The sequence below is a fragment of the Strigops habroptila genome, chromosome 9 (genome assembly GCF_004027225.2).
Source record: "Strigops habroptila isolate Jane chromosome 9, bStrHab1.2.pri, whole genome shotgun sequence".
NCBI classification, from domain to species: domain Eukaryota; kingdom Metazoa; phylum Chordata; class Aves; order Psittaciformes; family Psittacidae; genus Strigops; species Strigops habroptila.
The window spans coordinates 21,080,388-21,093,629 of NC_044285.2; the positions used below are offsets into that span (position 1 = coordinate 21,080,388).

The 13,242-nt window shown below is 55.1% G+C and overlaps 1 protein-coding gene across 1 annotated transcript; it reads left to right on the top strand.

The window, feature by feature from the left end:
* The first annotated feature begins 690 nt into the window (after positions 1–690).
* HEXA (hexosaminidase subunit alpha) lies at positions 691–11,753 on the top strand. The gene is made up of 14 exons (XM_030496601.1): positions 691–1,000; positions 4,327–4,446; positions 5,006–5,071; positions 5,223–5,269; positions 5,578–5,688; positions 6,498–6,599; positions 6,684–6,816; positions 7,631–7,811; positions 8,124–8,210; positions 8,556–8,628; positions 8,979–9,156; positions 9,481–9,571; positions 9,979–10,083; positions 10,837–11,753. The coding sequence occupies exons 1-14, from the start codon at positions 760–762 to the stop codon at positions 10,898–10,900; spliced, it is 1,599 nt and encodes a 532-aa protein (XP_030352461.1). The 5' UTR covers positions 691–759; the 3' UTR covers positions 10,901–11,753.
* Positions 11,754–13,242: the final 1,489 nt, after the last annotated feature.

The window sequence follows — 13,242 nt, forward strand, 5'->3', positions numbered from 1 at the left end:
GGGAGCATGGCAGAGGGGCTCTCAAATTTTGAGGGCTGCAAAAGAAATGTCCCTCAACAGGAGCTTAGAATCACAGAATCAACCAGGTTGGAAAAGACCTTTAAGCTCATCAAGTCCAACAGTTCCCCAGCACTGCCAAGGCCACCACTAACCCATGGCACTGAGGCCTCGTCTACACGGTGTGTGAGCACTTGCAGGGATGGTGACTCCAGCCCTGCCCTGGGCAGCCTTTTCCAATGCCTGAGCACCCTCTGGGGAAGGAATTGTCCCCAATCTCCATCTAAACCTCCCCTGGTGCAGCTTGAGGCCATTTCCTCTTGTCCCATCCCTTGTTCCTTGGGAGCAGAGACCAGCCCCCTCCTGGCTCCATCCTCCTGTCAGGCAGTTGTAGAGAGCGATAAGGTCCCCCCTGAGCCTTCTCTTCTCCAGACTAAACCCCTTCAGGTCCCTCAGCCGTTCCTCGTCACACTTGTGCTCCAGGCCCTGCACCAGCTCCGTTGCCCTTCTCTGGCCCCGCTCCAGCACCTCAATGTCTCTCTTGCAGTGAGGGGCCAGAGCCGAACACAGCATCAGGGCTTGTGGGTTTATTTAACCGTGAAGAGCCGCTCGCTCGCAAGGGCACCCGGCGGCGCCGGGGTGAGGGCGCTGTGAGGTGCTGGTGGCCCGGGGAACGCGAACCCGGCCCCAGCCCGGCCCCGCGGGGCCGAGCTGCCATTTGGCGGGCGGTGCCGCCCTCTCCCTCAGGCAGCGGGGCGCGACATGGCGGCGGGATGGCTGCGGCTGCTGGCGGTGCTGATGCTGCTGCTGCAGCCGGCGGCTGCCGTGTGGCCGCGGCCGCAGGTCCAGCGCTCCCCGCGCGGTGGTGGCCGCTGCCTGCTGCCGCCCGGCCGGTTCCGCTTCGGCCACGCCGCCGGCTCGGCCGTGGGGCCGGGCTGCACCGTGCTGGAGGCGGCGTTCCAGCGGTACCGGGCGCTGCTCTTCGGCGCTGCCCGCCCGACCGGTGAGGCGGGGTGGGGGCTGCCGCCGGGGCGGGAGGCTCGGCGGCCGCTGGAAGCGCGGTTGTCGCTTCCATGTATGGCTTCATTCTCAAAGAAAACCCCGCAAGCCCGAACCCTCGTGTGTTCTGGGGTCAGACAGTGGGGTTTGGGGGTGTGCTGCTGGGAACCCCCGGATCTCCGCAGGTCAGCGGGGGCTGGGGTTGGTGGTGGCGGCCATGGGCTGATGCCGCAGTGGCTTGGGTTGGGTCTCATGGCAAAGGGCAGCGCCTGTGGCAGACACCTTTCGCAGTGCTGGTTGGCGCAGTGGGCGCTGGCTGTCTTTCAGGGAAATAGGCTCTTGCAGTCAAGACTTTGCTCCGTCTCATTGTTTTATGTTCTCCAGACCATGTTTCAGCTCCCCAGTGCTTCGTTTTGCTTCCTTCTCTTCTAACTGCTGTTGCAATCGCTTCGGCTTCAGTAGCTTTTGCTGGTCTTGACTCTTCCTGCGTCTAGCAGCTCTTGGTGTCCAGTGTGAAGCTTTCCTTGAGGAAAGACTCTTGTTGCTTCGTGCATGTTCCTTCCAAGTACATATTCATGCCATGGAGCTCTCTCCAAAAGGGTTGCTAAGCATCCTGAGGCAGTGTGGCTTTTCTGGCAGAGGTAGCTCTTGGATTCATCCTGAAATTGAGGGCGAGGTGGGGAAAGGAAGAAGCTTTGAAAGCCTGGGCTTGCTTTGGGACAGGCTGGAAAGGATTCCTGTGCCCAGACTTCTTCATGATAGCACCCATTGCATGTCTGGGGTGAAATGCGGGGAAGTCCCTGGCTGCGTTTGCAGGGGCTGGGGAGCCGGCACACACGGATGCTCGGTGCCTGCGTGGGTCTGCGGCAGCCTGGAGCGCTGTATCTGGGGAATATGAAATGCTTCATTCATCAGAAAGAGCCACTAATCTGCTTCTGAGTGTTTAAATGTCAGTGAGAACTGCTGATCAGTGTTCGTGGCATTGGGAGCCACTGGGCTTTGTCTTGAGCACATTGTGCTTGGACCAAGGCAAGTTTGAAACCCTGAGAAAGGAACCGTTTGGCTTATTTTATTTCTTCAACTCTTGTAAGTAGTGATAGAAATAAATTTTGATTTGGGAGCTGCGGAGACTCTTTCTTTTTTGCTGCTAGGAACTAAACTTAAAACAGCTGATAGAATTATTCACATTTTCCTGTTCCTCCCGGAGGAAAAATGTGACCATCAAATCACTTGGAGAAACTGTGTGATCACGAGATTGAGCTCATGCTTATCGCTTTCCATACACCCTGCTTTATGACATACAAACTACATGATTAAGGCTTTTTCCCTCTTTGCCTTCCCCTTTTTCCTTCCACCTGAGTGGTTAGTAAGGACAGGCAATGGAAACCCCGGATGGACGGGAATAGTTTCTGTGAATAGAGAAAATAAACAGCAGAAACCATTTTCTGGTCTGTATCAGGAATCTGCTATGTCAGGTTAACAGCAAGCAAGATTCTCTCCAACCTCTCTGTTCATGCTGGACTTCAAGCATGAAAACAGAGACTAATTTAAGTTAGGAGAGACATATGGGGGTCTTTGTCAAGCCCCTGCTCAGAATTGGATCAAACCTGGAACTGGAGCCAACTTCACAGTTGGGTCACGCTTCTCAGGGCTGTATCCAGCTGAAATGATGGTATTTCCAAGGATGGAGAACTGGGTCCTTGCTGGAGTGTTTGACCACCCTCAACGTGAAGAATTAACTTTTTTCTTCTGTCTAATTCTATTTCCCTTGCTGCTCTTGCATTGTCTCTTGTCCTTCAGGTGGGCAGCTCCGAAATGAGTCTGGGCAAGACCCAGGTCCCTGTGTGGAACTCAAGCCACTCCCGATGTTTTACTGCTGCTAACCTCCTGCAATCATTTATTAGTGCCCTTATCCTCCAGTTTATGACTGTAATTAACTTGAGGTGTGCTTGCAGGGGGCTCTTTGAAACCATCACCTTCAGCCTTCATGACGAATGGATCACCCATCCTTGGTGCACCCACCTGCATAGCCTTTTAGGAGCGATAGTGGTGGTGCGTGCCTGCCGCTTGGGTTTGGCAGTGTCTCCCTGGGCAGGTTTAAACGTCGTGTGGGGTGGTGGGACCGGTTCTGTTGTGGCACCTCAGCAGAAGGAGCGTTTCCCGTGTCCCCACGCTTGAGAGCGGCTGTCCCTGGTGGGCCGCCGCCTTGCCGAGCACAGGGAGCAGGTCCTGCTGTGCCGGCGTGTGCTCGCACATCTGCGGGGTTGCCTTGGCTACCAGCTTGTCTGTAACCAGAGGAAAGCTCAAAACAGGGCTATCTTCTAGCCTTTTCCCTTCTCTCCCCAGAGGTTTCACCATTCCTTCCTTGAGGAATGTGGGGCTCTGGCTCCTGCGAGCTTTGGAGCATGGGCTCTGCATTCCACCCAAACACTGGTGGTGCCACGGTCTCTCCCAGGTCTGCTTGGTGCCTGGCTTCTGACCAGGCTCACTCAAAGCCAAGCTCCTTATTTTTAGTGACCATATTGAGTATTGGCTGTTCCTGAGAACGCTGTGGGGTGTAGACATGGCTGTGGTTAGCAGGGTCTCACCCCACTAACCCACCCTCTTCCTGGCCAGACCCATGTGTCTCAGCAAAGGCTGAACACCTCTGGGAGTTGGGGGAGCGATTCCAGTGAGGTCTTGGGCCTGTGTGTCCTTGGAAGTGCTTCTTCCAAGATCGGGAAGTGTGGCCAGAGCTCCTGCTGGGGGTCTGAATATGAGCAGGTTTATTTTCCAGCCACTGTGCTCTGCAGAAGGTGAAGTTGCAGCATGCTTGGATTCATCCTCCACCCTTTCCTGCAGGGTTTCTTCGCCCTGTCTGTCACGTGTGGGTAGGGTAGCACAGCTCTTGGGTTCGTGCTTTATTTCCCAGGGTTGGGAGAGTTTGGAAACGTGAATCTCTTCACCCCCCAGAGAAGATTTGAGTAGTTGTGCCTGTTGGAGCAGGGGTTGGTGTCCAGGAGGCTCTGGGGGCTGCTCGTAGACCATAGTCTAATGTGTCTCCTCTTTTGTGTGCTCCTTTAAGCTTCCACTGCATAGCCTTCCCTGGGGATTTCCTCACCTTCGTGCCGAAGGTTGGGATCAGCTCATGTGCTCCTGATTGCCTGTGTTTGAAGGAAGGCCCTGCTGAACACCCAGTGCCTGCTCTGGGGTGGAGGAGGGGGTGCAATGAGTTAAAACCATGTATTCCTGTGCCTCCCATCACTAGCTGGGCTGGGAGGATGGCGGTGGACTGGGAGCAGGGAAAAGGGCCAGGATGGGGTTGATGTCTGTGATCTGTGTCCTTTGCAGAGAATGAACCTGTCCCCTCCACAGAGAACCCACCCCAGGCCTTGCCCTGCACTCAGCTCCTCGTCTTTGTGGCCACACCAGACTGTGATGGGTTTCCCAACCTGGACTCCAAGGAGAGCTGTAAGTGTGGAGCTTGGGAGCAGGAGGGAGCGCGGCTGTTCCTGTGCCCGTCAGGTGGCAGGAGCACCGTGCAGCACTTGCCCCCACTTGCAGGGAGGCAGCATTCCAGCAATCCTGGCTGGGTTAGTGAGAAACTGGGGCAGGGAGGGAGGCACTTCCCGAAGGGTCCTGATAAAGCAGTGGGAGAGGGTTAAAACAAAGAAGAAACCCCCAGATCTGTTCTCTGGGATCTAAGGTGGAGTCCTAGAATAGAATCACATCACCAAGCAGTGATTAAGCTTGATCACTCATCAAGTTCATCAGGTCCAACCGCTCCCCAGCAGTGCCAAGGCCACCACTAACCCATGGCACTGAGGCCTCGGCTACATGGTGTGTGAACACTTGCAGGGACGGTGACTCCAGTCCTGCCCTGGGCAGCCTGTTCCAATGCCTGAGCACCCTCTGGGGAAGGAATTGTTCCTCATCTCCATCTAAACCTCTGCCTGGTGCTGCTGTGGCCTGCAGCAGCACGTGGTGGAGTGTGGGACCTAACTCCAGCCCCTCCAATGCTGTGTTTCAGACAAGCTCTCTGTCTCAGAAGGCTCCTTGCTGCTCTCTGCGGATGCCGTCTGGGGAGCTCTCCGAGGTGAGGTGTGCTTTCTGTGGGACATTCCCACTCTCCCTGCCTCAGGCCTATGGGGACGTGTCTGTCTTTCCATCGACTTGGCTGTTAATTGAGCTCTGTTCCTTTGGGGGAATCCGTGCTGAGAAAGGGACTGTGTGTGGTTTTCCTGCAGGCCTGGAAACGTTCAGCCAGCTCGTTGGGAGAGACCAGAATGGCGCGGTGAGTGCTGGGGCAGTCAGCTCTCCATAGTGCTCCTGCCTCCATGGGGCAGGCTGGGGATTTCCTGAGGGGGGGGTACCAGCAGTGCAGCCTCACCAGAGCCCAGGCAGAGATTTATGAGTCCAGCCAGATCCTGCCTTGTGAGCGGGTGAAGTGTTGCAGCTCCTCCTGGCTAGCCTGTAGTGTGGGCAGTGAGGGTATCCCTCATCATCCCATCAACCCTGGGGACAAAGGTGACCCTGGTTGTCCCCTGCTAATGGCTGTGTTGCCCAAAGCCTTGCTCACTTCTCGGTGTTCTCTGTGTGCAGTACTACATCAACAAGACAGAAATCGAGGACTTTCCCCGCTTCCCTCACCGGGGACTGTTGCTGGACACCTCTCGTCACTACCTGCCCCTCAGAGCCATCCTGGAGACTCTGGTAGGGTGCCCGTGCTGGGAGATGAGGTGGTTTAGTTGGGTGTCCCTTCCTCTGCCACAACTGAGCCCTCTCTGAGTGGCCTGGAGGGCTTTTAGGTTAGTTTTCTGTGTGTTGCTCCTTTCCAAAGATCCCAGGAGCTGAGGCTGCTGCATCTACAGCTCATTGAGGAAGAGCTCATCAAACCTGGGTGTTTTGAACAAAACCAGCTTGCTTGTCCCTAGATGAAGCAGCAGGCTGGGGTGGGATGGCAGTCTGACCTCAATTCTTAATACACAGATGTTCATCATGGAAAAATGCTTCCACGCTGCAGGTCCTTCCCAGTGCTGTGTTTGCTGTGGGGTAAAACATGGCTGTATTTGCTCCTGGGGTAACTCAGCCACCTTGTCTGGGTGATTTCTCAGCTCCCTTTGTAAACAGGCTGAGGCAGACCTCCCCTGAGGTATCATGGATTCCTGCAATCCAGATTACTTTCTGAGGCTGGGTTGTTTCTGAGGGAAGGGAAAACAGTGACTTCTTGCCAGCCAGAGCAGACAAAGGTGGGTGGTGGTTCTGTGTTCATCCCAGGCAGAATTAAACTTCCAGGTCTCCACCACTGGCTCAGTTATAGGAAGAACAGGGCGCTCTGCAGCTCTTTGTGGTGCTGGTGTGTCTGAAGAAAGGTGTCTGAATTCTTCTTGGATTCTGGGGCACGTTTAAGGACTCTGCCTTGTCCTTTTGGAGCAGAGGGACCTTGTCCCCTTTCTGTGGCAAGCTGGGTGACCTTTCAGAAGGGGCAGGGCATCTTCATGTTTGTCCCTGTTTCTTCCCAGGATGTCATGGCTTACAACAAGTTCAACGTGTTTCACTGGCACATTGTGGACGACCCATCCTTCCCCTATGAGAGCTCAACCTTCCCAGAGCTCAGCAAGCAGGTAACCCACCCTGGTCACCACCCAGGGCAGCAGATCCCTCCATCAGCACCTGGGAAGGGTGCTGAGCTTCCTGTGTTCCCCCAGGGAGCTTTCAATGCCATGAGCCACGTGTACACGGCCGGTGACGTGCAGGCGGTGATCGAGTACGCGCGGCTGCGCGGCATCAGGGTCATCGCGGAGTTCGACACTCCGGGGCACACCCTGTCCTGGGGTCCAGGTGAGGAGCGCACCCCGCTGCTGCTGCTGCTGCTGTGAGGGGAGCTCCGGTTGTACCAGGGGCAGGAAGGGAATCTGCAGCCTGCATCCCAAACACAGGCTGTGGGCAGCTGTGTCCCACAGGCTGGCTTTGAGGAGGAGCAAACCATTGTCTGGGAGAAGCAGGACACAATGATCCAACTTCTGGAACAAAAGCCAAAGGGAAAACGTTTCCATCTCTTCTTGGGGCCAAGCTGGGTGATTTTTTGGAGAACACCTGCTCTGCCAAAACCAAGATCATGGTTATTGCCACGATCTTGGGTTTAACTGGGGATATAGCTGACCAACCTTCCTACCTCTGCTCAGCTGCACCCCAGTCCTGACACGCTTCTCTGTTCCAAGTGTCTCCTCTTCCATGTCTGGAAGAACGAGAAGCTCCAGGAAAACATTGCCTTGTCTTTCTTTCTCCTTCCCCTGCTTCCAAATGCACTGGAGTACACCCTGTGCATGTAATCACAGCCATAACTGTGGTTGCCCTGTCTGTAGTGGGTGTGTGGAGCTGGGAGAGGGTGCTGGGCACTGCACTGACATTATCTTTCCCCAGCAGCTCAGTGTATGAGCTCCTGTAGGAATCTCCCCCAAAAAGCATCCCTCCCTGTTGGGTCAGAGATCTTGTGCCAGGGATTCTGCTGCTGTTTGTGCCTCGTGGGCCACGCTCAGGTCTTCTGTGCCCTGGCAGGCCCTGGGCCGTGCTGAGGAGCACCCAGGGGGTTATATGGGGTGATAAAGCCGCACCTTGGCCCCCTCCTCACTGTCCTGTGTTTGTTATGACCCAGGTGCTCCAGGCCTCCTGACTCCCTGCTATTCAGGCAAGCATCCTTCTGGGACCTATGGGCCCATCAACCCAATCCTTAACAGAACCTACCAGTTTGTGACCAGTTTGTTTCAAGAAGTCAGCTCTGTGTTCCCAGACTTCTTTCTTCACCTTGGTGGTGATGAGGTGGACTTCACGTGCTGGTGAGGCTGAGATCAGTCTGGATGGGGCCCGGTGGGGGAAGTATCTGGGACTGGAGTCCCAGTCCATTGCTTTTTGGTCATGATCATCTGCAGATCCTTGGTGTCCTGCTCCCCAGGCTCTGCGTGTTAGTTGCCCAGGGTTTCTGTGCTCATGGGGATGCTGGTTGTGGGAAGCCACTGGTGCCAGTGCAGCCACAGCTCTTGGAATGCCTGGACTAGCCTTGGATGGATGTGGGACGGACTTGGCCGTGTCTTGGCCTTACTCCAGAGCTCTGGTTGCAGCACTTTTATTCTCTTCTCTTTGGTCCACAGGAAATCCAATCCAGAAATCCGTGCCTTCATGAAGCAGATGGGCTTTGATGAAGATTACAGAAAACTAGAGTCATTCTACATCCAGAGGTAAGGACAGCTGCATCCCGGGCCTACAGCTGCAGTGTGTGACCAGCAGAAATGCCTGCTGCTGCTCTGGGGACACTAGATCCACTTTTCAGGAGCACATCCATTTGGGAATGTCTCCCTGACCCCAAAGGGAGTAGCCTACCTGTGTTTTATTGGGACATTGACCACACAAAACCTGGGGCTGACGAGGAAGAAGCCCCATAAGGGGCCGTGCTTTTTCCCTTCTCTTTCAGAAGTACCTTCATGTTTTGGTGTTGGGAATATTGATGCTGCTGCTTCAGCTGTATGCAACCAGCAGAGAGTGTAGGTGGGATGACCCAAAACTTGGTTCTCTTTCCGTTCCAGGCTCCTGGACATTGTCTCTTCCCTTGGCAAAGGTTCTATCCTGTGGCAGGAGGTGTTTGACAATGGAGTGAAGGTGGGAGCTGCCTGCTTTCCCTAAGGCAGTTGCCTGTGGTGTGATGAGCAGTGCCAGCACCCCAGCCTGGCACACTGGTGTGCTCTGGGGTGCTGTGCTGGGGCTGGCGGGTGGTGGCTCTGTCACTCTGGTGTGTGTCTCAACCCTGCCCAGGACACTGTGCAAATGGGTTTATCCCTCTCCCTGTTGCTTCTGCAAAACAATATGGGAAGTGGCTCAAAGGTCAAGCCAGAGTCTGCCCCAGTTTCCCTTTGGGGGTGTTTGGAGCTGTGAATGGTCTGCTGACAGGGGGACATGGTGCTCTTGTTGCTGCACTGATCCCAGGTGTGGTCTTCATGTGTCCTCTTCAGCTGAGGCCAGACTCCGTCATCCATGTGTGGAAGACCTCCAAGCCATACATGGAGGAGATGGCAGATGTCACCAAGGCTGGCTACCAAGCTCTGCTCTCTACCCCCTGGTACCTCAACCGCATCTCCTACGGGCAGGACTGGATGGCAGCCTACCAGGTGGAGCCCTTGAAGTTCAAAGGTGTGTTCCTTATGTCCCCTTCCCGTGTGGCACCTGACTCGTCACTCAGAGGTGGCACCAGGGCTGCCTGTCTTGCTAACCTGTTGTTGCTGCTGCTGTGAAGGTGCTTGAGTGACCATGTCTTTGGTTCCTGTGCAATGTCCCGTTCCCTTGCTGCCAGCAGAGAACATCTCTGCTCTCCCCAGCCTGGGGTTTGAAGTGGGGGCTTTCAGACAGACAAGTTATTGCCTCCTTGGCTGAGCCAGGGGGGTGTTACAGGCACCTCTGTGGGCAGGGTGTTCTCCTTACAACACCCCATCACCTGAATGCTGTGTCCTCTGGCAGGCAGTGCTAAGCAGAAGGATCTGGTGATCGGTGGAGAGGCCTGCATGTGGGGTGAATACGTGGATGTTACTAACCTGACCCCCAGGCTCTGGTAAGAGAAGCCATGGGGAGGTTGGCTGGAGTCACAGGGACAGGGCTTGGGCCCCTTTCCTTTACCACTGAGCAATGTGTGCCAAACACTGGGGGTTTGCTCTGTGCATGGTGCTTGTCCCCGTCCCCTGGCAAGACGTCTGTGCTAGTAACAGCTTCACTGAGGCTTACGTGAGGGTTTATAAGAGTGTAACGTGCTGCCGTGCACCATCACTGTGTGTTTTACACCAGTCTGTCCTTTCTCCCTGGTCCACTCCTGATCTGCATGTGTCTGGGAGTGGATCTTTTGATACCCAGAAGCCGTGTGATGCAGGATGTTGGTCAGGAAAGTGCTGGGGAGCTCAGGGCTTTGTGTGGGAAGCGTTTGAACTCCCCCTGACCTGCTGCCTCTGTCCTTCACTCCTCAAGGCCAAGAGCTGGGGCTGTAGCCGAGAGACTGTGGAGCAACGCGAGCGTGAGGAACCTGCAGGACGCCTACATGCGGCTGGCGGCCTTCCGCTGCCAGCTCCTGGGGTAACGTCCTCCCCACAGCAACACGCACCGTGGGGACAGGGCCACCTCGCTGGATTCAACCCTTTGGGAGGGTGGTGAGGGTGAGGTGGGCTTTCCCTGGTGCAAAATGCACCTTGTTCTGATGGAGAGCCCCAGGTTTTTCTCTGCCTGTGCGTAGGCAGAGCTGCTTTGTGTGGTGCTGGAAGAGAAACCCTGCTGCTGGCGTGGGCTGGCAGCTCTGTCGAGGAGAGGGCTTCATGCTGAGGAAGGGGGACGTGTCAGCTATTGCCACCTCTCCTGCAGCATCAGCTTCCCCAGGAAACCTGCCCTTATGCGTGCTCCCACACATGAGCAGAAAAGTCTGTAAGCACAGGATGAAAACAGCTCCCTCCTTGTCACACCTGAGACGGGCACCGATGGCCACGCTGTGGCCGCTCGGACCCGACTGTGGGCTCTGCCTGTGTCCTCTGTGTAATCACAGAATCCCAGCCTGGTTTGGGTTGAAGGGACCTTAAAGCTCATCCAGTTCCAACCTCTGCCACGGGCAGGGACACCTTCCACTAGAGCAGGTTGCTCCAAGCCGCTGTGTCCAACCTGGCCTTGAACACTGCCAGGGATGGGGCAGCCACAGCTTCTCTGGGCAGCCTCTCTCAGGCTGGCTCCAGAGCAGAGCTGCTCCAGCCCTCGCAGCATCCCCGTGGCCTCCTCTGGGCTCGGTCCAGCAGCTCCAGATCCTTCCTGTGTTGTGATGTCCTCTCTCTGCTCTCTTGCCAGGCGCGGGGTCCAGGCACAGCCGCTCTATGTTGGATACTGTGAAAACGAATTTGGTGGGTTTTGAAGCATGAGTCCCACTGCCCTCGCTCTGCACGCACCGGAGGAGTGATGGTTCTGTCTCAAGAGCTGCTGGCTTGGCGTGGCCCGTCCTGCCCCAGCTTCTGCTCTTACTTTGTTGCAATGAATACTTTTTTCCCTTTAGCATGCACTCTTTCCTTCTTTCTATTTTTATTTCTTTAAATCTATAAATAAATGACCCGAAGAGGAAAAAGGTGCTTTTTCATGCTCAGCTGGGATCGAAAACCGTGCAAAGGTTATTGGCAGGAGATGTGCAGGTGCTTGCTCCAGAGATGCCGGTGGGAAGCATCATTCCATTGCGCCAGAGTGTGCTGGGTGCCTGCTGGATAAACTGTCCTTTAGTCCCTGCTGCTGTCACAGCTTCCCACGCTGCAGAGAGAAGGTGACAAGAGGGTGTGGGCTGCCCTGGAGTTCACCTTAACCTCCACCAGGACATCCTCTGCTCAGGATTTGGCCAAGTGTCTTCTTGTTGTCAGATGGGGAGCTCAGCTCCAGGTCTCCTACATCCTGGAGAGGTTTGGTTTGGATATTGGCTCCTTGGAGAAGAGACTGGTGGTGCTGCTGTCCCATGGAGCTGGAGTCACGGCTCTTGTCCTTGGCTGGTTGGGAACCACATTCAGCTCAAAGCAGGGAATCTCTTGGGAAGAGTGTTTTGGGCTTAAGTGTGTGAGATCTGCTGCTGTGGCAGGAAACCTTTTACTGCTGAACTTTACTTTAAAATGCTGTTGGACTTCAATTTAAAAAATAAAATTTTAACTATAAAAATGAAAATTTTAATTTAAAAATTTGACCTTTAGAAATAAATTTTAAAACTTGGCATTAAAAATGTTAATAATTCTCAAGTCTTGCATGTCTTCACCCTCCTGCAAAAGGATGCCCAAATGCTGCTCCTCTGAAGTGATACATCTTCAATAGGGTGGGAGGGTAGGTTGTGAAGCCCAACCACCACGGAGCAGGGAACTTTAGCCAGGTTTTGGGGAAAGGGGGATATTTTCCTACATGAAAAGAAGGATATTTTCCCTAGTTCCTGAGGGAAGATGCTCCTCTGCTTCCCCCAAGTCTCAATGGGGAATTTGTGTCCCTTTCCTGGGTTTTATTGGTCCTGAATATTGTCCTGATCAGCGTGGTGGGAGCCAGGAGAGTCAATCTGCTGCCTGGCAATCCTGTTGGATTGCGTAATGCGAAAGACCTAAGCAATAATAATCATAATCATGATTTGATGTGGTTCTGAGTCCTAAAGCACTCTGAAAGGCCAGTGTGACTAGTGCTGGCACCATCAAACACCAAGCAGAAGCTCCTCACTCCATGAGGACATCCTGTGCTCTGCCCTTTGTCCCCACCAATGCCACCCAGCATCCCCACGGCATCTTCTGGGCTCCACTTTGGGAAGCATCACTCGGCACCACAAAGGCCTCAGGGATCTGTGGAGCAGCAGCTTTACCTCCCGGGCTGGCCTCTGGTGCTTTAGACGTGATGTTTGCTCCGTGCCTGCATGGCTGTTCCTGCGGCGGCAGGAGGTGGCAGAGACCCCTCCTCGCGTGGCCCCTTCTCCCCAGAACATCTATTTTGGTGAGCGCAGAGCGGGCGGTGGTGCGTGAATCACCCGGGGCTCGACGGGATTAAAAATAAACCCAGGCACTGGAGAGGAGCAGCCGGAGCGCGGCGGGGGGATGCCGAGACCCTCCCGGGTGCCCACCCCGGGCACCGAACCCCTCCAGTGGGTGCTGCTGGGACGTGCTCGCACGTGCCTGCGTGCAGAGACTCGCATGTGGGTGCTTGTGAGCACGTGCGTTCGTGTACCTGCTTGCACACACGTGCAGATGCAGTGCAGGCTGGCAACACAGGCATGGAGCTGCACGTGTCTGTGCACGCTCTTGTGTGTGCTCGTGTGCGCACCTGCACCGCATGCATGTGCCTGCACACACATGTGCCTGCACGCCCTTGAACACGCATGCATGTGTGCACACACGCAACACGCACGTGTTTGTAGAGACCTGCGCGAGCTTGCACACGCACTTGCTCGTGCTTGCATGCACAAACCCAGGCTCACACGTGCTCGCACATGCCTGCACACGCGTGCCAGCGTGCTGAGGAAGCCCCCACTCCCGCAGCCCTGCTGCTGCTCTGGGAGTAATTAATTAACAACCATGCCACGTATTAAAGCTGTTTGGTCTAATTACAGATTTTTCGGGGTGACACGGGGTCCGTTGAGGCGAAAAACGCAACGAAGCACCAAAATCGTCCCTTTTCGGTTTGTTTGGGGTGTTTAAACCCTGCCTAAGGTGGGTGTTAACTCTGGAACCTACTGAGGGCCGCGAGGGGTGACGG

Bases quoted from the DNA above. Each gene is read 5' to 3' on its own strand.
- HEXA (XM_030496601.1), top strand. From the start codon at position 760: ATGGCGGCGGGATGGCTGCGGCTGCTGGCGGTGCTGATGCTGCTGCTG. The intron at 4,447-5,005 runs GTAAGTGTGGAG...GCTGTGTTTCAG, and splicing joins CCTGGACTCCAAGGAGAGCT to ACAAGCTCTCTGTCTCAGAA. The intron at 7,812-8,123 runs GTGAGGCTGAGA...TTTGGTCCACAG, and splicing joins GAGGTGGACTTCACGTGCTG to GAAATCCAATCCAGAAATCC.